The 20253-nt window shown below is 36.7% G+C and overlaps 2 protein-coding genes across 2 annotated transcripts in view; both read left to right on the top strand.

Annotated features, from left to right (window-relative positions):
* Positions 1 to 5548, top strand: part of LOC107014388 (ribonuclease TUDOR 1) — an 8068-nt gene extending 2520 nt beyond the window's left edge. The window contains exons 6-17 of the mRNA XM_015214272.2: positions 696 to 902; positions 988 to 1203; positions 1279 to 1386; positions 1813 to 1983; positions 2069 to 2266; positions 2355 to 2708; positions 2784 to 3014; positions 3096 to 3284; positions 3360 to 3437; positions 3568 to 3762; positions 4358 to 4735; positions 5031 to 5548. Coding sequence (XP_015069758.1) covers positions 696 to 902; positions 988 to 1203; positions 1279 to 1386; positions 1813 to 1983; positions 2069 to 2266; positions 2355 to 2708; positions 2784 to 3014; positions 3096 to 3284; positions 3360 to 3437; positions 3568 to 3762; positions 4358 to 4735; positions 5031 to 5213 — 2508 coding nt within the window. The 3' untranslated portion in view covers positions 5214 to 5548. The remainder of the gene's footprint in view (positions 1 to 695; positions 903 to 987; positions 1204 to 1278; positions 1387 to 1812; positions 1984 to 2068; positions 2267 to 2354; positions 2709 to 2783; positions 3015 to 3095; positions 3285 to 3359; positions 3438 to 3567; positions 3763 to 4357; positions 4736 to 5030) is intronic.
* A 2460-nt stretch (positions 5549 to 8008) lies between these two features.
* LOC107014624 (ribonuclease TUDOR 1-like) lies at positions 8009 to 19681 on the top strand. The gene is made up of 17 exons (XM_015214613.2): positions 8009 to 8248; positions 13249 to 13402; positions 13510 to 13584; positions 13680 to 13793; positions 13884 to 13985; positions 14544 to 14750; positions 14833 to 15048; positions 15124 to 15231; positions 15966 to 16136; positions 16220 to 16417; positions 16505 to 16858; positions 16931 to 17161; positions 17240 to 17428; positions 17504 to 17581; positions 17712 to 17906; positions 18516 to 18893; positions 19186 to 19681. Exons 2-17 carry the CDS (start codon positions 13265 to 13267, stop codon positions 19366 to 19368), a joined length of 2937 nt encoding a protein of 978 aa, XP_015070099.1. The 5' UTR covers positions 8009 to 8248; positions 13249 to 13264; the 3' UTR covers positions 19369 to 19681.
* Positions 19682 to 20253: the final 572 nt, after the last annotated feature.

Raw genomic sequence — 20253 nt, 5'->3', positions numbered from 1 at the left:
GGGGGTTGTTGAGCCAGGGAAGATAAAATTTTCTGCTGACTGGTATATTAAGAAGTCGTTTACCTCTCCCTTCTATTCTTATAGATTTTTTCCCTTTTGGTGTTCAATTCTTTGTTTATCCTTTACATTTTTAGATGTTATGTATTTGTTGTCCCATTTTGTGGTCTGCTTCTGTCTGCAAAACACCTTTTGCTACGAGGACTTTATCTAGAATGTGTTGGACTTCGATGGCTAGCACTTCAGGATAAGTGCTGAAACAGTGGGTTGTATCCAGATTATCCTGTTATATTTCTCTTGTTTCTCTTTTTTTGGGTGTAAAAGGAGTATATTAGAGTATGGATCAGTATATGGAATTTTTTTGTTCACCATGAAATATGTAAACTAGGAATGTTATAAGGGGTTGTCTGTTTAGGAATTACTTTTCAGTACCTTCTTGATTTTACTAATAAACTTTTACGTTATAAATAGAAATTCTTTTACTTGTTATTCTTTCAACTGGAAAGGCCAGCAACTAGATGTCTAGATCTAATCTGAACTGTATTGATCTTTTACGAGCAACTCCTGTCACTGTGATTTGTGTTGGCTGGTGGATCTTTTGCATAGTATTTTTGTCCATTTAGTTCAATCTTCACATATATTTGCGATCCAGTTTTTTCTTGTGTGTGTAGTAATTCCTGGTATACTGCTACTTTCAGGCCCCTGGTGCTTCTGAGGCATCTATTAGGAATCTTCCTCCATCTGCAATTGGTGATTCTAGTAATTTTGATGCAATGGGACTATTGGAGCGAAGTAAAGGTAAGCTTATAGAAGCATTTGTTGAGCAAGTTCGTGATGGAAGTACGCTGCGAGTGTACTTGCTTCCAGACTTCCAGTTCATCCAAGTGTTCGTCGCTGGAATACAGGTTAATGCAATACAAGTTAAATTTTCTTTATGACCAGATTTTGTTACTTTTCCAGTTTGTTTTACCGTTTTGTTTCAATGAACAGGCACCAACGATGGGAAGAAGAGCAACATCAGAAACTGTTATCAATGCCATTGTTACCTCTGATGAACCAAATGGAGAATCAACTACTGAAAATCGTGCAGCTCCGACATCAGCGCAGAGGTTGGCATCCTCAGCTGCATCTGTTACAGAAGTTGCACCTGATCCTTATGGCAGAGAAGCAAAGCATTTTACCGAAACTCGTGTCTTAAATAGAGATGTGAGATTCTATTTGTTAGCTCTTACTGATTTGTATTTCCTGTTTACCATTTTTCTAATGCAGTTTAACATACAGGTTCGAATTGTCCTGGAGGGTGTTGACAAGTATAGCAATCTAATTGGCTCAGTGTACTACCCTGATGGAGAATCGGCAAAGGACCTGGGATTGGAGCTTATTGAAAATGTATGTGATAGACATATTACTGCTGATACTTTAGAACATGTGTCTAATAAGAAACTGAAGTTGTTATAAGGTCACTGTAATTTCTCCCAGAAATTGGAAACTATCTTAACCATAGATTGGCCTTTGTTGTTTATTTTCTCTTGGAAAGATAAGATATTATGGATTAGGATCCTCTTTCACATAACTTTATTAGCTTTCTGTTGCTGTAACTTTCTCTACTTAGTTTTTCTTTATGAAATTGAGGTTATAGCATAAAAGAAATGTTCAATTCGCTCATCTCTAATTTTTCTATTAGTTAACTTACTTGACAGTGATCCGCTAGTTACTCCGAATTCTAGAAAAGTAAATGTTTGACATTTTTTTAGTTTTTGAACGTTTAAGGTCTATCTAATCTGAACTTTATGCCCTCCCCCTTCCTCGGCGTAGGGTTATGCTAAATATGTTGATTGGAGTGCCAACATGCTGGAAGTTGAAGCCAAGAAGAAACTGAAAAGTGCTGAGCTTGAGGCCAAAAAGACTCGCTTGAGAATCTGGACGAACTATGTAGCTCCAGCAACAAATTCCAAGGCTATTCATGACCAAAATTTCACGGGAAAGGTTGCTATGAGTCGAAGCTTTTTTAAAGTTCTTCTTAATCTCTGCTTCTCTCTCTCTTCAATGTTTTGTGCTTGGCTTTTTGTAGGTGGTTGAGGTTGTCAGTGGAGATTGTCTTGTTATAGCTGATGATTCTCTGCCATTTGGAGATCCATCAGCAGAACGAAGAGTCAATCTTTCAAGTATTAGGTCTCCTAAAATGGGAAATCCTCGTAGAGATGAGAAACCTGCTCCCTATGCTCGGGAAGCAAAGGAGTTTTTGAGAAATCGCCTTATTGGAAAACAGGTATTGCTATCTTTTCTGATATCTCCTCTCCTGGTTTTAGAGTTACAGAATCAGAAAGGGATGATTCACTAACCTTACATCCTTTCAGGTGCATGTTTCCATGGAGTACTCACGGAAGGTAGGCATGGCAGATGGACCTGCTGCTCCCACCAGTGGTGCAGATTCAAGGGTGATGGATTTTGGAACTGTATTCCTGGCATCCAAGGATGGGGATGATGCATCACCTGCTCCATCTGCTACAGGCAGCCAGTTGGCTGGAGTCAATGTTGCTGAGCTTTTGGTTGCCCGCGGTTTTGCAACTGTTGTCAGACATCGTGATTTTGAAGAACGTTCAAACTACTACGATGCCCTTCTCTCCGCAGAATCACGTGCTACTTCTGGGAAAAAGGGTATTCATTCTCCTAAAGAAGCTCCAGTGATGCATGTAACAGACCTGCTAACGGTTAGTATCCTTGCCACTGGCTCTCTTTTTATGTGGTGCTAAGGAATAACTAATTTTTTCTGTTTTAACTTTCAGGCTGCGTCAAAGAAAGCTAGAGACTTTTTGCCTTTCTTGCAGCGCAACAGGAGGATGTCTGCTGTAGTAGAATATGTCCTCAGTGGTCATAGATTCAAACTGTTCATTCCCAAGGAGACTTGCAGCATTGCTTTCTCTATTTCTGGAGTGAGATGCCCAGGTCGTGACGAGCCCTACTCTGAGGAAGCCATTGCCTTGATGAGGCGGAAGATAATGCAGAGGGATGTCGAGGTAATATTTTTTCTTTCTTAATTTTGTTTTGTGCTACACATGAAATTCTCTCTTATTTCTTTCTTTTTGCCTTCTACATAGATCGAGGTAGAAACAGTTGACAGAACAGGGACTTTCATTGGAACATTATGGGAATCAAGATCCAATGTGGCGGTGACTCTACTGGAAGCTGGTCTAGCAAAGCTTCAAACTTCTTTTGGAACTGATAGAATCGCCGAAGTTCACCTCCTCATGCAAGCTGAACAGGCCGCCAAAAGGCAGAAATTGAAGGCAAGAGCAAGATCTGTTATACTTATTAGTCATGAATTTGTTCTTTATTATTTATTAACAAGTGCCTCGATATAGATATGGGAGAATTATGTCGAGGGAGAGGAAGTTGTCAGTAGTGGAACAGCTGAAAGACGCCAAAAAGAAGAGGTGAAGGTAATGTAATTAGATCTAGTGCTTCTCAGTTAACTATTGTTTGTCATAATTTACCATCTGAGTGCATTGTGAATACTATTTCGTGTTATGATTTTCTGACTTCTATACTTTTACACGATTATGTTCTCAGGTCACTGTCACTGAAATTCTGGGTGGGGGTAAATTTTACGTTCAGTTGGTTTCCGACCAGAAAGTAGCTGCCATTCAGAAGCAACTTGCTTCTCTAAATCTTCAGGAGGCTCCTGTCATTGGTGCATTTAATCCCAAGAAGGGTGATATGGTTCTTGCTCAATTCAGTGCTGATAATTCATGGAACCGAGCAATGGTATGTGATCCAATAACTCTATTGCTCTAACTTTATTTTATTTACTTAGTTCCATACGCCTTTAAACAGTTGAAGATATGACTTGAATTACTGAGTACCCTAACTTTGTGTTATTCTATTATATGAATGTAAATTACTAGTTTGGATAGTTGTAACTACAATTTGGTATACTTCACTTAAACATTACAGTTGCTACGTTTTATGTATCAAAGGAAGTTGGAATGTGTGTTTACCCATTCCAATCAAATAAACTTGTGGCTTGACCTGAACTACTTTTTTTTGTCATCATACAAACTGTATAAGTTAATCTAGTGTTTGCTTTAGTAAATTCCTGCTCGTGTGATGTCCCTAGCTCTTTAAAAATACCTTACTTGGTCTTGCTGTTGCTTTTGTCTGATGAATTGAACTTTGTTAACCATCTAGTTGTGTCCCATAAGCCCTTATTCTTTAGTTAATCCGATGCGCTTCTTTGTTGGGTTATTCTTGTAGATTACTGATGCTTCATGTCTTCTGAAGGATATATGTGACTTTATTATGTTATTTCTTTGTCATATCATATTCTTTTTCTGATTTTTCACTTTAAAATATGTTTAAGATTGTCAATGCCCCTCGTGGTGCTGTGGAATCTTCCAAGGACAAGTTTGAAGTTTTCTATGTTGATTATGGAAACCAAGAAGTTGTTTCATACAGTCAGTTGCGGCCTCTTGAAGCATCTGTGTCCTCCAGTACTGGTCTTGCTCAACTCTGCAGTCTTGCTCATGTTAAAGTTCCTGGGCTAGAAGATGATTATGGTCAGGAGGCAGCATACCGGCTAAGTGAGCTTCTTCTAAGTGGGCCAAAGGAATTTAGAGCTGTTATTGAGGAGAAAGACGCTTCAGGTGGAAAAGTTAAAGGTCAAGGAACAGGGACAGTCTTTCTGGTGACTTTGGTTGATCCTGAAAGTGATATCAGCATAAATGCTACCTTGCTTAAGGTTCGAAATTAATAGCCACTTTTAATTTAATTACGATTCAACGTACTCTTTTCTATTGCTTTCGGATTCTGCTGAGTTTTTCAATAGCCACTAGGTACCCTGTTCAATACCCCCTACAATATCATAGTAAAGCAGTGCCTTGTATTTGGCTGTTCAAATTCCATTTAGCTAGACCATCTCTTATCTGGTAGAGTTGGGTTTGAAATTCCTAGTGCTGCCATTTTCCTCTGTCCCTTTAAGCATTATGTTTTTTTTTCCGCTGGCGGTGTTCTAACAAGGGACCATAAATTTTCAGGAAGGACTTGCTAGGATGGAGAAAAGGAAGAGGTGGGAGCCCAAGGACAAACAAGAGGCTCTGGATGAATTGGAGAAGCATCAAACAGAAGCACGAGAAAAGAGACGTGCGATGTGGGAGTATGGAGATGTCGAGTCAGATGAGGAGGATATCCCTGCTAGGAAACCTGCCGGGAAACGGTAAATGCTGCCACAGAGTTGAACTGGTGGCAATTGACAAAATTTGGATGGGGCTTTGTCAGCCTAAAAATCAGACAATTGCTGTCTAGAGAAATAGAGAGGTGAAAGTTTGAGTTTAGCTTTATGCGTTGTTCACATGTAACTTTAGGAGAGACTGAGAGAGACTTCAGGAGGTGAGTGAAATTTTGTTCTCTTTCTTTTCCCCCCCTTTTTCTTTTCTTAATTTTTTACTTTAAATTTATATGACTGAATAAACCGGCCTCCTTTGTCGCTTTTCATCGGGGATATGTTAAATTTTATCAGAACTGGGAGGCAATATTTATCGTGATCGTTTTACTATCTCAATATTTTTTTGTGTAGAAGGATAAAAACCCAAATGTTTTCATAAATTTATTGAATGTTATGCCGGTAAATCCTAAGTGAGATTTTTACCATAAATTGAGATGGAGATGACCGCTATTCCTCTATAATCCAACGCTTTAGACCATTCCAGTCCAGAGTACGGACTTTCACCTCTTCACCATTTCTCATCCCCCTTTTCTGTCACCCATCCATCTTCTGTAGCAGCTCATTCCCCTCCATAACTATTTCAGAAAATTAGGGAACATGAAATAAGATTTGGTTTAGAAGCAAACTAAGTTAAGAAAATTCAAACATATACCATTAGGATATATACATACGGAGATTAAAAAAAACATTTAAAATTGTTGTCACGACAAAATGCAATCGTGAGTTGTGGAAATGATAGAAAGATAGAAGAGAGTAGAGTCTTGTGGAAATATTATTCAATGTCACTGCCTTATCAGCATAAGATCTGTCATCTCTGTTAGATTAGTTTTTAAAAAAAATTAGACCCAGGTTTTCAAATAGAATTCGACAATTCACTACACGTATTTATCGTACCAAGCTTCAAAACAAGTGGGCCAAATTATTTGGGGAACCGTTTTGGGCTTCTTACTACATGTGACAATTTTTTCTCAACAAATGGCCACACGTATATGTAATGTATATACAATAGTATATAACCGTATATACACGTAATATGTTAGAATCATATATCAATATTATAACCGTTTGTATATGTATAGCTATCTATATACATTCATATATGTTGTTTATGCAATATTTTTCATATACATATTTTTCGATCAACTCAAATATAGATATGAATACTTTTAATGTTTGAGTCTTGATATATTGTTCATGACATGATTTCCATTTGGGGCAAGTCGAATTTTAGAATCGAGCTTTGAAGAACTTCTAATGGCTAATGTAGTTTTTCAATCCCGACTAACTCAAAATCTCCTCTAAATAGTCTCAAATGTTAGATATAAGCTCATCTCAATATTTCATGTGTTATGGTAATATTATTCACTCGAAATAATTTTATATGTAGAACATGTCAAATTTTAAAAGGGACCTTTTAAATAAGGTTTAATGGCTAAAAGAAGCAAAGCAGAAGCAAAAGAAAGAAGAAGAAGAAAAAAAACTAAAGAAGGAAGAGATGTAGAAGATTAGTGCAACTAAATGCACTTCGGCTGAAAATAAAATGTGCCGACTAACCATTCAGTAGTCAAAGTTATTTGAGGAAATTTTAGATTTAGCAAACATAAAAATCATATTTTGTATGTTATAGCTGTAGATATAGTTTGTATAATTATGCTTATCATATTTGTATAAATTGCAGGTGTGTATCTTGTTTGTATAAAAGTGCAATGATTGTGTATATATATTGGCTAGATAATTGTATATATATGTAATTACTGTGTATATGTATCAATATTTGTATTTGTATATTTGCATAAAATTTGAATTTGTATACAGTTGAATCAAAATAAAAAAATATATTTTAGATCTCTCTCGCTTTATAAAACACAAATTATATATTTGTATAATTTGTGTTTGTATAAAGCAAGAAAGATATAAAGACAAAGGATTACTGGTAGAGGAAGATCTTTATTGTGCAATTGTATGTGTATAAAACGAAAATATATGTATTTATATTTGTATATATAATTTTTTTTCGCTTTATACAAACACAAACACAATTTATATATTTGTGTTTGTATAAAGTGAAAGAGGCGAGGGATAGAGGCGAACGAGATTTTTGAGGAGAGAGGTGAATGACAAGTGTTTGCTACAAATTGAAATTAAATGAAATTATGGTTATAACATTTAATTTAAATTAATAATTTGCTATTTTATATAATTTTCCTAATATTTTTGACAAGAGATTTCAACCCAATGAATATTTTGTCCAATTCTTCCCATAGTTTTTCTTGACTTCTATTTAGTTTTTCCATCTCAATTTATATATTTGACATGAAATTAATTTTTTTAATGATCTATAATAAGTCATCAATATTTATATAACTAGAAATCATTTTACTAAAAATGAAATAAATTATTTATTTTTAGACCAACCAAAAAAGGGAAGAAAATCGAGGGAATAATAGAACTTTTTCAGAAGTTCAAAGATTAAAGCAAGTAGCTAGGATTTAAAGTGTACTACTTTAATTTTTTTTCTTAAAAAAAACCCACGGTGCTGACTTGGCAACAGCAACATTTCCCTAATGACGTGGCGGGATTTTATTGGTGGATTATCGCACGTGTCCCTCCGTCGTCGTCACAAAAATAGGAAAATCTGCCTGTCCTAATCAGGTCCAAGTACAGTCATTTTCTTTTAATCAAATTAGAACCTTCTTTTACTAGATTTTAAACTACCACTGGCAATTTAAGTAATTTTACCCAAAAAGGAGGTGAATTTTCTTTTCACTTCCCCTTTCTATATCGGGCTCACATATCAATTGGCACTCTATTCTGTTACGGATTTTCTTCTAAAAAAATTTCTTCGATCCGCCGCCCGCCACCGAACACAGCGTTGACATTCTCGTCTCTGGCCGGATTCCGGTTTACCGTCGTTCTGAAGCAATCCTATTCACATGATTTGGTAGCTGATTTGCTTTTAGATTCGTACGTTAATCTGCTTTCTCTCTTCTCCTCTGTCTACGATCGATCCATTCAGCGCTAGTCATTCAGGTATGCTTTCGGATCGTTCATGTTTAATAGCCGCTTTCATTTGTTTATGCATCAAATCAACTTGCTTTTACAATTGAATGTTTCGCCTATGCAATCCTTTGGATGTTTTTTCATGTGATGCTTTTTTTTTCTCAGTTGTTTAATGAATTCAAATCACTGAATTGAAGAATTGTTGTTTACTCTGTATGATATATGTTCCATGTGTTCAAATCTGGTTTAATCAAACCACTGGTTTGAAGATTTGCTTTTCACTCAGTAAGATATATGTTTAATGTGTTTAAATTGGGTTTAATAAATGAAAGGGCTGATAAAAGTGTATTTGTTAGAATTTATAGCACAACTTTGTAACAGAATTGAATAACTCCCCATTGATGGAAGGTGAAAAATTATGTGACTGTTCCATGATTAGATGGTATCCATTCACAATGTAAGATAATGTGGCTGATAAATTTGACAGCTAAGCATGACACAGTTTAGCTTGCGTACCTCGTCAACATGACACACGTCGTGCTTGTACAATCCTGCTATTTATAGATAGCTCATAATGAATTCACTGAACTGCACAGTAAGAAAAGAGTAGCTTAGTTATATACTCTTACTTTATGTGTAATTGGAGTATAAAGCGGTCTTTAGAAACTGGTCCTCTCTCAGTTGCAATTCACAGTTATTTTCATCGACAAATGTGAGGAAGAAGATAATCCGTAGGACAGAAACCAGTTTCTCAGAACTAGAAAGCTCAAGAAGTTTTGCTTAAGATATCCAAGAAATGCTACATGGTTAATCGTTTGTTCATATAATTGTTGAATTACAAGTTGATAATTTAATGTGCCATTAGTTTGTTTTATATCAAATGATAGTAATATTACTAATTGGCGCATTATAGATTATCAAATAATGTTTTAACTTTATTGAGCATATGTCTAAACTTGTACTTCGATATCACTATACATTTAATAATAAACATAAAATTTCTTAATCTGATAGTATGTTTGGGTTATAACACAAAGCATTAACAAATTAACATATTTTATTTGTAGCATTTGCTCTTCGTTCACACTCTGCTTTTGTTCTGACCTTTCCTGATACGAGGGTCATAAAATTTTTCTCCAATCTAATCTAGATGGTAAGCGATCCTTGTTTGTGATAGAGAACAAAACAATGAGCGAGCGTCTTTTGTTCGCTTCTTTTCTTCTCCACCAAGCACAAAAGTGTAAGGATAACTGTAGATCGATGGCTACCTAAGGAAACTACAATTTGATTCGCTAACTGAACTCCAACATTGATGTGAATAGATCAAATTACACGTTGGACTGTTAGATTTTGATGCCGCAATGTATAATGAGCAACCAACTGCTGTTATGGGAAGTAGCATTGGGATGGGCTACCATTTAAGCATTTGGGGCTAAGAGCAAAATGAGTCTGGGTAATGAGCAGAACATATTGGAGGTTGATTCTAGCCTGTATTTGGTGGACCATTTTGAAAGAAAGGAACTGCAGATGTTTTGAGAATAAAAGTAGCATTATATGGAAGATCAAGCTCAATGGTGTTCAACTATTTTTTTTTGGTGTCTAAAGTCATATCCTGAAGACACATAGACAATCCTAGTTTTTGATTCATGCTAGAATTATATCCCGTCTCACCTTGTTTTTGTTATTTTCTCTTTCGCACTTTCTTTTATATAGGGGTTTTTGGTTTCCCAAGTATTGGTTACTGATACTAAGTTGTTACCTATTTAAAGAAAACAAAAACTCTTTCCAAAACTGCAAGTGCAAGATAGATTTGACACTTGTGGATGAATGCTTTTAAACAACTGATAAATCTCTCTTGCCAGGACACTAATGGCTACCTTGACTGCCATGAAGTTTATGGTGTTTGTACCATGCATGAGCACGTCATTGCACTGACAAATATAACAATAAGACTTAAGACATTGGAAATGGAGGTAGATGAGAATTTCCTAGTGAAATTCATCTTTAATTCATTATTGTTTAGGCCTTTCTAAATGAACTACTATATCATGAAAGACTAATGGAACATGCATGAAATTCACAAGATGTTGGTGTTGGAGGAAACAAGGCTAAAGAATCATAGAGCTTACTTTATTAACCTTGTAAGCCATTAAGGAGTTAAAAAGAGGACAAAACACGACAAGGGTAAACAGAGGCAATGTAATGCAATAAGTCATCTCTCCAATTATGTAGAAGGTACACATGAATGTTGAGTGTCGTTTCTATGGAGAACCTAGACACTTTCAGAATATTACTTGAAACGTAATGCTCAGTATAGTGCTTTTACGTGTCTTAAATCAAATCTAATTGAAGTACCTTACAATACTGGTTTGACTTTGGTTGTATCATTCATGGTTCTAAGACAATGCAAGAACTCCTTACAACCTAGATCACAAATCAAGATGAAAGATCTGTATACACGGAGAAAGTGAACACTCTAGTTGAAGCTATCAAGTCTTTTCATTTAAAACTAGACACTAGCATCACTTAAACTTGTTTGGAACTTATTATGTACCCTTTTTTTAAGAAATCCAATTTTCATGTCTAAGTTGGGAAAGTTGAATACTTTTTAAATTTAGACATATAATCATCTCATTGGTTCGAGTATTTGTTGTGATGGTTTGTACAAACCAAATGTTGATAGTACTTGCCGAAATCCTTTTCAACTTTGGATCATAATGTTAGACCTAAATGTGGTTTGGTGAATGAACACTATGCTTAGTTATTGCATAACCTTTAGGTCACATATCCAAAAAAAGAATGGAATCCTTCTAAATTTGGAAGTTATGGAACTTTAATATTTGGTGTTAATTGTATTAGAGAAGAACAAACCAAACAAACAAGGAAAGGAGCCACAAGAAGCAAACAACTTCTAGAAATTATACACACCAACATACATGGTCATTTTGGAGTAAATTCTTTCAAGGAAAAATTGTTAAATTTGCAATTGAACTGTGCAAAATGGAAAACTTTACTCTCCGTTAATAATTAGGGCAAATATGCTAAAATTGGCACAATCCCACTAGCCGTGCACATTTTTGAGCCGAAAGGTATGGTAAATGACAAAAGAATACATGCAATATTTATGGAGTGGAGCGACTCGTCGTTACTAAAATGGGCTAATTTTTTCCTTATTTTCAAACGATGAAATGGCACCCGATGATGCCATGGGTCTGTGATTAATGATTAATCTTTTTAAAAGGGGTTAAATTTGAACCTTTCACATAATTTAGGGGCAAGCTTGAACCTTCTCCGTAGTTTTGACTTATTAATTCTTTTTGTTCCTTTTTTCTCCCTCCTCTCCACTACCTCTATCAACAATCACTCTTTATTCTTCCATCCTCCTTAACTCCCTGCCAACATTGTTACAATTACCTCCACCACCATCTTCTCTTGCACTTCCTACGTTACCCACCATCACCTCCACCACTAGGAGGGAATACGCTAAACGACTTGAACATGCAACATATAATATCAATTTAATGCAGGTGTATAGCTGCATATGGGACAAAGGAGGAAGAAAGATTGATTGACGATAGATGTAGTGGAGGGAAGAGAACTCAAAATTAAGGAGAAAGGTCAAATTTGCCCCTGAACTATGTGAAAGGTTCATATTACACGCAGTTTAAATAGATTAATCCTGACATATGGCATCATTGAGTGCTAGACTCTCGCTGTTTGAAAATAAGGGCAAATGTGGCTGATTTTAGCGAGGAGGGCATATTTGTCCCTAATTATTAACGGAGGGAAAATCTATTTCATTTTGCTTAGTTAGGGGCATATTTGACCCTTCGCCCTCCTTTCAATAAAGAAAAATATTTATCACCTTTATTGATGACTTTTCACATCATGGATATGTCTATTTGTTGCATCAAAAAATCTCGTGCAATAAATATGTTGGAGGTATTTATTAATGATGTTGAAACAGAACTAGATAAAAAGGTGAAAATAGAAAGGTCAAATAGAGATCGTGAGTATGATGGAACATATGATGAAACTGGACAAACAGTGGTCCATTTGCTAAATTCTTTGACACCAGCATATATGCTCAATGCATAATGCCAGAAACCACAACAAACAGTGGTAGAAAGGCATAATCGTGCATCAAATGATTTAATCAGGAGTATGTTTAGTAGTTCATCTTTACTCATCTCCCTGTATATGTGTGATTTTAAAACGGTTGTGTATTAGTTAAATAGGTTACCTAGTAAGAAAGACTGAAAGACACCTTTTGAAATTTGGTTCCGAAGGAAACCTAGTTGAGGGCACCTGCATGTTTGAGGTTGCCTAGTGAATTGACCATCCACAAGGAAAGAAATTGGATCAAAAAACAATTAGTAGTTTCTTTATTGGTTATTCAGAAAAATCGAAGGGGTATAAATTTTCTGTCCTAATCACAGTTCGATCATTGTTGAAACTAGAAATGTTGGGTTCATTGAGAATGGTGAAGTTAGTGGGAGTGATGAACCACATGATGTGAAAATTAAAGAATTTAGGGTGCAAGTTCCTCTACCCGGCACTTCTTTTTAAAAATTGTTGTTCCTGCAAGACAAAGTAGACTTTCTATTTCGGATGAATTGATAATGATCTAGTTTCATTTTCAGGAGTCATTGAAAATAGTAGTTATGGTTAGATGTTATGAAAGATTAAATCTATAGAAAATAATTAAGTTGGCTGTTATTTTATTTAGCAATTTGAACAACCTTACTTCTGCAGAGATCTATAACAAAATTCTTTTTTTTTTGTTTTGATTTCATTTACTATGTCCATGTAAGATCTTTGTTATCCCACCAAATTATTAGTTATTAGGCCTTACTCATATTAAAGGTTTTGATTTTTCTTTACCAAAAGAGAAGGCCCTTGAGAAGTGTGGCTGTGGCATATTTTGTTTTTGCATGTCTATCTGGTTGATGAGAACTTCTCATTTGGTGTCAGCAGTATGATTCCTGCCTCTTCTGAATTTTGTTCCTCACTTGGATTGTTAATCTCAGGCATTTAGCAGTTGAAATGGCATCAACAGGGTGGTTGAAGGGAAGAGTGAAAGCTGTTCCCTCTGGTGACAGTTTGGTTATAATGGGTAGTTCCAAGGCTGAAATACCCCCTGAAAAATCTATTACCTTAGGATCTCTAATGGCTCCACGATTGGTATGACATGCACTAATAAACCTTACCTTTTTTATGATCCATATTTTTAAATTGCTGCTATATTTGTATCTCTTTTTTCATTACGCATTCTGGCTTTCCACTTGTAGGCACGTCGTGGTGGAGTGGATGAGCCATTTGCATGGCAAAGCAGAGACTTCTTGAGGAAGCTTTGCATTGGAAAGGTGTCCTTGCATTGATCCTCTCTTTCTCTCTCTCTCTCTCTCTCTATTCTTCTTTTAGTAGTATTAGATTTAAATGCATCCTTTTTATTCTTTAGGAGGTCACTTTCAAGGTGGAATATGCTGTACCTTCCATAGGGCGAGAATATGGCACTGTTTTTCTTGGTGACAAGAACGTTTCCATGCTAGTTGTTGCTGCAGGATGGGCCAAGGTTGGATTGGTGTTAATTTTTCTGTTTCTCTTGTGACTTGTTTCCCATTATATTTTCGTATCATGAAATGATTATTTTTTATGGAACCAGGTCAGGGAGCAGGGTCAACAGAAAGATGCGAATCCCTATTTAAAACAGCTGCAAGATGCTGAAGAACAAGCCAAGCAACAAGGTCTAGGTCGTTGGAGTAGGGTGTGTTTCTCATTGTCTCTGATGTTATTACTGGATTATCGTGAACTACTGAACTTCACCATTTTATCTTCTTTTGGATGAGATGGGTTGAGCCAAGGAAGATGATATTTTTCTGTAGACTGAACTGAAGCCGTTTACGTCTCCTTTTTTTGACCCCTTGCACTTTGACCTGTTTTTGAGCATGTTTGTTTTCCATGTTGTGTCTGCTTCTTTCTGCAATTCTCCTGGAGCTACAAGATTAAATCTAGAATGTATTGAGTTTTGATGGTAGCACTCCAGGATGTGCTGCAACAGTGGGTTGTATCCATATAATCCTGTTTAATTTTCTTTTACTTGTTATTCTTTCAAGTAGAAAGACTATCAACTAAATGTCTAGATCTAATCCAATCTGTGATCTCTTAGGGGTAGTTCCTGTCACTGTGGTTTGTGTTGGCTGGTGGATCTTTTGCATAGTATCTTTGTCCATTTAGTTCAGTGTCCACATATTGTGATCAAGCTTGTTTTTTTGGCTTCCTATTTTTGCAAGCGTAGTAATTCCTGGCATTCTGCTGTTTTCAGGCACCTGGTGCTTCTGAGGCATCTATTAGGAATCTACCTCCATCTGCGATCGGTGATGCTAGTAACTTTGATGCAATGGGTCTATTGGAGCGAAATAAAGGTAAGCTTATAGAAGCATTTGTTGAGCAGGTTCGTGATGGAAGTACGCTGCGAGTGTATTTGCTTCCAGACTTCCAGTTCATTCAAGTGTTCGTTGCTGGAATACAGGTTAATGCAATACAAGTTAAATTTTTCTTGACCAGATGTTGTTAGTTTACCAGTTTGTTTACCCTTTTGTTTCAATAAACAGGCACCAACTATGGGAAGAAGAGCAACATCAGAAACTATTATTAATACTCGTGTTACCTCTGATGAACCAAATGGAGAATCAATTACTGAACCTCGTGCAACTCCGACATCAGCACAGAGGTTGGCGTCTTCAGCAGCATCTGTAACAGAAGTTTCTCCTGATCCTTATGGCAGAGAAGCAAAGCATTTTACTGAAACCCGTGTCTTAAATAGAGATGTGAGATTCTATTTGTTAGCTCTTAATGATTTTTGTTTCCTGTTCACCCTTTTCCTAATGTAGTTTAACATACAGGTTCGAATTGTCCTGGAGGGTGTTGACAAGTATAGCAATCTAATTGGCTCAGTGTACTACCCTGATGGAGAATCGGCAAAGGACCTGGGATTGGAGCTTATTGAAAATGTACGTGATAGACATACTACTGGTGATATATTAGAACATGTGTCTAATAAGAAACTGAAGTTGTTAAAAGGTCACTGTAGTTGCTACACAGGCGTACTTTGTATCTATTTATGATACGTTTCTGCAAGAAATTGGAAACAGTCTTAACCATAGATGGGGCTTTCTTGTTGATTGTGTTTTGTAAAGAATATTTATTTTTTCTGTAGATTTTCTGTAATTCAGAATTTTATGCATCAATATGCTCAACGTAAGTGGCTTATATCTCGTTTAGCAACACAGTTTGTCCCCTCTTTTTGTTATTGGTACAAATGCAGTCTTCAATATTATGCATCTGTGTGCATTATGTATTGTTTCCTATCATAGTCTCTATTACCTGTACATTTAGTTTCTGCTCCCTATCATAGTCTTTATTGCCATTACATTCAGTGGGCATTATCTGTCTCTCATTCTGTACCATCTCTTGGTTTCTTTATGTGGATTAGCAAGCGATCCTCTTCAGCTAAATGTATTAACTTTCTCTTGCCGTAATTTTTGTCACTTGACTTTTCTTTTATAATATTGAAGTTGTAGAATAAAGACTGTTAATTAGGCTCATCTCTAATTTTCAATTAGTAAACTTACTTGACGGTGACTGTCTAGTTACTTCTAACTATAGAAAAGAAAATGCTTTTGGTTTTAGAACTTTCAAGGTCAATCTAATCTTTGTTTATTCCCTCCGCTTTCCTTTTGCATAGGGCTATGCTAAATACGTTGATTGGAGTGCAAACATGCTGGAAGGTGAAGCCAAGAAGAAGCTGAAAAATGCTGAGCTTGAGGCCAAAAAGACACGCTTAAGAATCTGGACGAACTATGTAGCTCCAGCAACAAATTCCAAGGCTATTCATGATCAAAATTTCACAGGAAAGGTAGCTACGAGTCAAAGGGTTGTTTACCTTCTTATTCTCCTCTCTCTCTCTCTCTTCTAATGCTTTTTGCTTGGACTTTCAAGGTGGTTGAGGTTGTCAGTGGAGATTGTCTTGTTATAGCTGATGATTCTCTGCCATTTGGAGATCCATCAGCAGAGAGAAGAGTTAATCTTTCAAGTATTAGGTCTCCTAAAATGGGAAATCCCCGTAGAGATGAGAAACCTGCTCCATATGCTCGTGAAGCAAAGGAATTTTTGAGAAATCGCCTTATTGGAAAACAGGTATTGCTATCTTTTCTGATATCTCCTCTTCTGATTTTAGTGTTACAGAATCAGAAAGATATGATTACTGACCTTATATCTATTCAGGTGCATGTTTCAATGGAGTACTCTCGGAAGGTCAACATGGCAGATGGACCTGCTGCTCCCGCCAGTAGTGCAGATTCAAGGGTGATGGATTTTGGAACTGTATTCCTGGCATCCAAAGATGGGGATGATGCATCGCCTGCTCCATCTGCTGCAGGCAACCAGTTGGCTGGAGTCAATGTTGCTGAGCTTTTGGTTGCCCGTGGTTTTGCAACTGTTGTTAGACATCGTGATTTCGAAGAACGTTCAAACTATTATGATGCGCTTCTCTCAGCGGAATCACGTGCTACTTCTGGGAAAAAGGGCATTCATTCTCCCAAAGAAGCTCCGGTGATGCATGTAACGGACCTGCTAACGGTTAGTATCATTTCACTGGTTTCTTTTTATGTGACACTAAGGAACAACTAATCTTTTCTGTTATACTTTCAGGCAGCGTCAAAGAAAGCTAGAGACTTCTTGCCTTTCCTGCAGCGTAACAGGAGGATGTCTGCTGTAGTTGAGTATGTCCTCAGTGGTCATAGATTCAAACTGTTCATTCCCAAGGAGACTTGCAGTATTGCTTTCTCTATTTCTGGAGTGAGATGCCCCGGCCGGGAAGAACCCTACTCTGAGGAAGCCATTGCCTTGATGAGGCGGAAGATAATGCAGAGAGATGTCGAGGTAATATTGTTTCTCTCTTACATTGTATTGTGTTTCATATGAATTTTTCTTATTTCTTTCCTATTGCCATCTACATAGATCGAGGTAGAAACAGTTGATAGAACAGGGACTTTCATTGGAACATTATGGGAATCAAGATCTAATGTGGCAGTGACCCTACTGGAAGCTGGTTTAGCAAGGCTTCAAACTTCTTTTGGAGCTGATAGAATCCCAGAAGTTCACCTCCTCTTGCAAGCTGAACAGGCTGCCAAAAGGCAGAAATTGAAGGCAAGAGCAAGCTATGTTATACTTATTAGTCATGTATTTGTTCTTTACTATTTATTAACAAGTGCCTTGATATAGATATGGGAGAATTATGTCGAGGGAGAGGAAGTTGTCAGTGGTGGAGCAGCTGACAGACGCCAAAAGGAAGAGGTGAAGGTAATGTAATTAGACCTAGTGCTTCTCAGTTAATAATTGTTTGTCACAATTTACCATCTGCATTCATTGTGAATACTATTTCATCTTATGATTGTTTGACTTCTATACTTCTGCACGCTTATGTTCTCAGGTCACTGTCACTGAAATTTTGGGTGAGGGTAAATTTTATGTTCAGCTGGTTTCCGACCAGAAAGTAGCCGCCATTCAGAAGCAACTTGCTTCTCTAAATCTTCAGGAGGCTCCTGTAATTGGTGCCTTTAATCCCAAGAAGGGTGATATAGTTCTAGCGCAATTCAGTGCTGATAATTCATGGAACCGAGCAATGGTATGTGTTCCAACAATTCTATATCTGTTACTGTATTTTATTTATGTAGTTCCATAAGCCTTTAAACAGTTGAAGATATGACTTGAATTACTGAGTTACCCTACTAGTATGAGGTCAAACCGTGTTAATTTTCAAAATTCCAATTTGCTGCTTTTCACTTCAAAGTATTAGACTTGCTACTTCTCACTTATCATGCAAATTACTGTGTGTTTTCTATTAATCAAATGAACTAGTTTCTTAAACTGTACTACTCTTCTTGTCATCACATAAACATTGCTAGGTAATTTAGTGTTTTCTTTGGTACTTCACACACACACACACACCCCTCCCTGTACATGCAATGTTCCTAGTTCTTTGAACAGTTCATTACTTCTTCTTGGAGCTTCTCTGGTCTGCTGCACTTGTCTTGAATGATATTTGTGTATCATGTTGTCATCCCCTAAGCCTTTCTTTCTTTAGTCAAATAATGCATGCATATTTCTGTTGCGTCATTACTGTAGGTTATAGAAGTTTTATGTCTTCTGTAGGATATAAGTGATTTATTATGTTATATTTTTGCTTGTCATATCATATTCTTTTTCTGATTTCTCACTTCAAAATATGTTTAAGATTGTCAATGCCCCTCGTGGTGCTGTGGAATCTTCCAAAGACAAGTTCGAAGTTTTCTATGTTGATTATGGAAACCAAGAAGTTGTTTCGTACAGTCAATTGCGGCCCCTCGAAGCATCCGTGTCCTCCAGTCCTGGTCTTGCTCAGCTCTGCAGTCTTGCCCATGTTAAAGTTCCTGGGCTAGAAGATGATTATGGCCAGGAGGCGGCATACCGGCTAAGTGAGCTTCTTCTAAGTGGGCCAAAGGAATTTAAAGCTGTCATCGAGGAGAAAGACACTTCAGGTGGAAAAGTTAAAGGTCAAGGAACGGGGACAATCTTTTTGGTGACTTTGGTTGATCCCGAAAGTGATGTCAGTGTGAATGCTACTTTGCTCAAGGTTCGAAATTATAGCTGTTTTTATATTAGTTATTGTTTTACTCATTTCTATTGCTTTTGGATTCTGCGTTTTTTTCAATAGCCACTAGGTTCTTTTTATTCTCTACCCTCTGCCCTGCCAAGTACATTGCAGTTGGCTGTTCAATCCATTTGTGTCGTTCCAATTGATTAAAAACTTTAAGGCTTACCTGGATTATCCTTTTTTTTTCTGGTTGAGTTGGGTTCTAAAATATCTAGTGTTATGTTTTTTTTGGTTGCTGGCGGTGTTCTAATGAGGGACCTGTAAAATTCAGGAAGGACTTGCTAGGATGGAGAAAAGGAAGAGGTGGGTGCCCAAGGACAAAAAAGAGGCTCTGGATGAATTGGAGAAGCATCAAACAGAAGCACGAGAAAAGAGACGTGCGATGTGGGAGTATGGAGATGTCGAGTCAGATGAGGAGGATATCCCTGCTAGGAAACCTGCTGGGAAACGGTGAATGCTGCAACAGAGTTGAACTGGTGGCAATAGCCTGGGGCCTTTCAGGCTAAAGTTCAACCATCATACAAACAAAACAATTTTCTGTCTCAAGGAAATAGAGAGGTTAAAGTTCGAGATAGCTTAAATGTGGTGTTCACATGTAACTTTAGGAAAGAATAGACTTCAGAAGGTGAGAGAAACTTTGTTTTCTCTCTTGTTTTCCCTTTTAAAATATTTTTATAAAAAAGTTAAATTATTAGACTGAATAATCTGGCCTCTTGTGAGGCAATATCTTTTGTGTCCGATTCTTTTATCTTTTGCTTTCTATTTGAGCAAATCTGCCACACACCCTGTGTCCCCCGAACTACTCTTTATGCATACCATCCCCAGATGCCTATGCAGCGTTCAAAATATTGCTTTTGAGAAAACAAGTAACCAGTGTGGTTTAAGATCTGCACTTGCCTCCTATTCCAACAAGGGTACAATTTCTGTATTGATTTATTTGTTTTTTTTTATCACATTAAGTCAAACACCTCCAATCTACGCTAAAAAATTTAAATTCAAGACATAGATTAAGTCATTTTTAAATTTTAGACTTAGTTGAAGTCATTTTAGAATTTTAAGACTTTGTCGAAGTCAAAAGTCTACTCTGGAAAAAGATAAAACCTCTTTCCTACTGAGACTATAAATTCCTCAACGGAGTATTTTTCTTGAATTATCATAATATTGTGAATCTAATTAATTTTAGAAATGGAGTCGTAAAAGTCAACTAATTCCTTGGGATACCTTGAATAGCAAGTACTCTACTAATTAGGTTATTCAGAAATTCATAATTTGTGCAAATGTTGTTTGATCAGAGCCCTTAAAGCTCCTTATTTTCTCGTTACAGCAGATCACAAAGAAC

The sequence above is a fragment of the Solanum pennellii genome, chromosome 3 (assembly GCF_001406875.1).
Source record: "Solanum pennellii chromosome 3, SPENNV200".
Classification (NCBI taxonomy): domain Eukaryota; kingdom Viridiplantae; phylum Streptophyta; class Magnoliopsida; order Solanales; family Solanaceae; genus Solanum; species Solanum pennellii.
The sequence above is the reverse complement of the archived record's forward strand: the minus strand, read 5'-3'. Positions and strand labels throughout refer to the sequence as shown.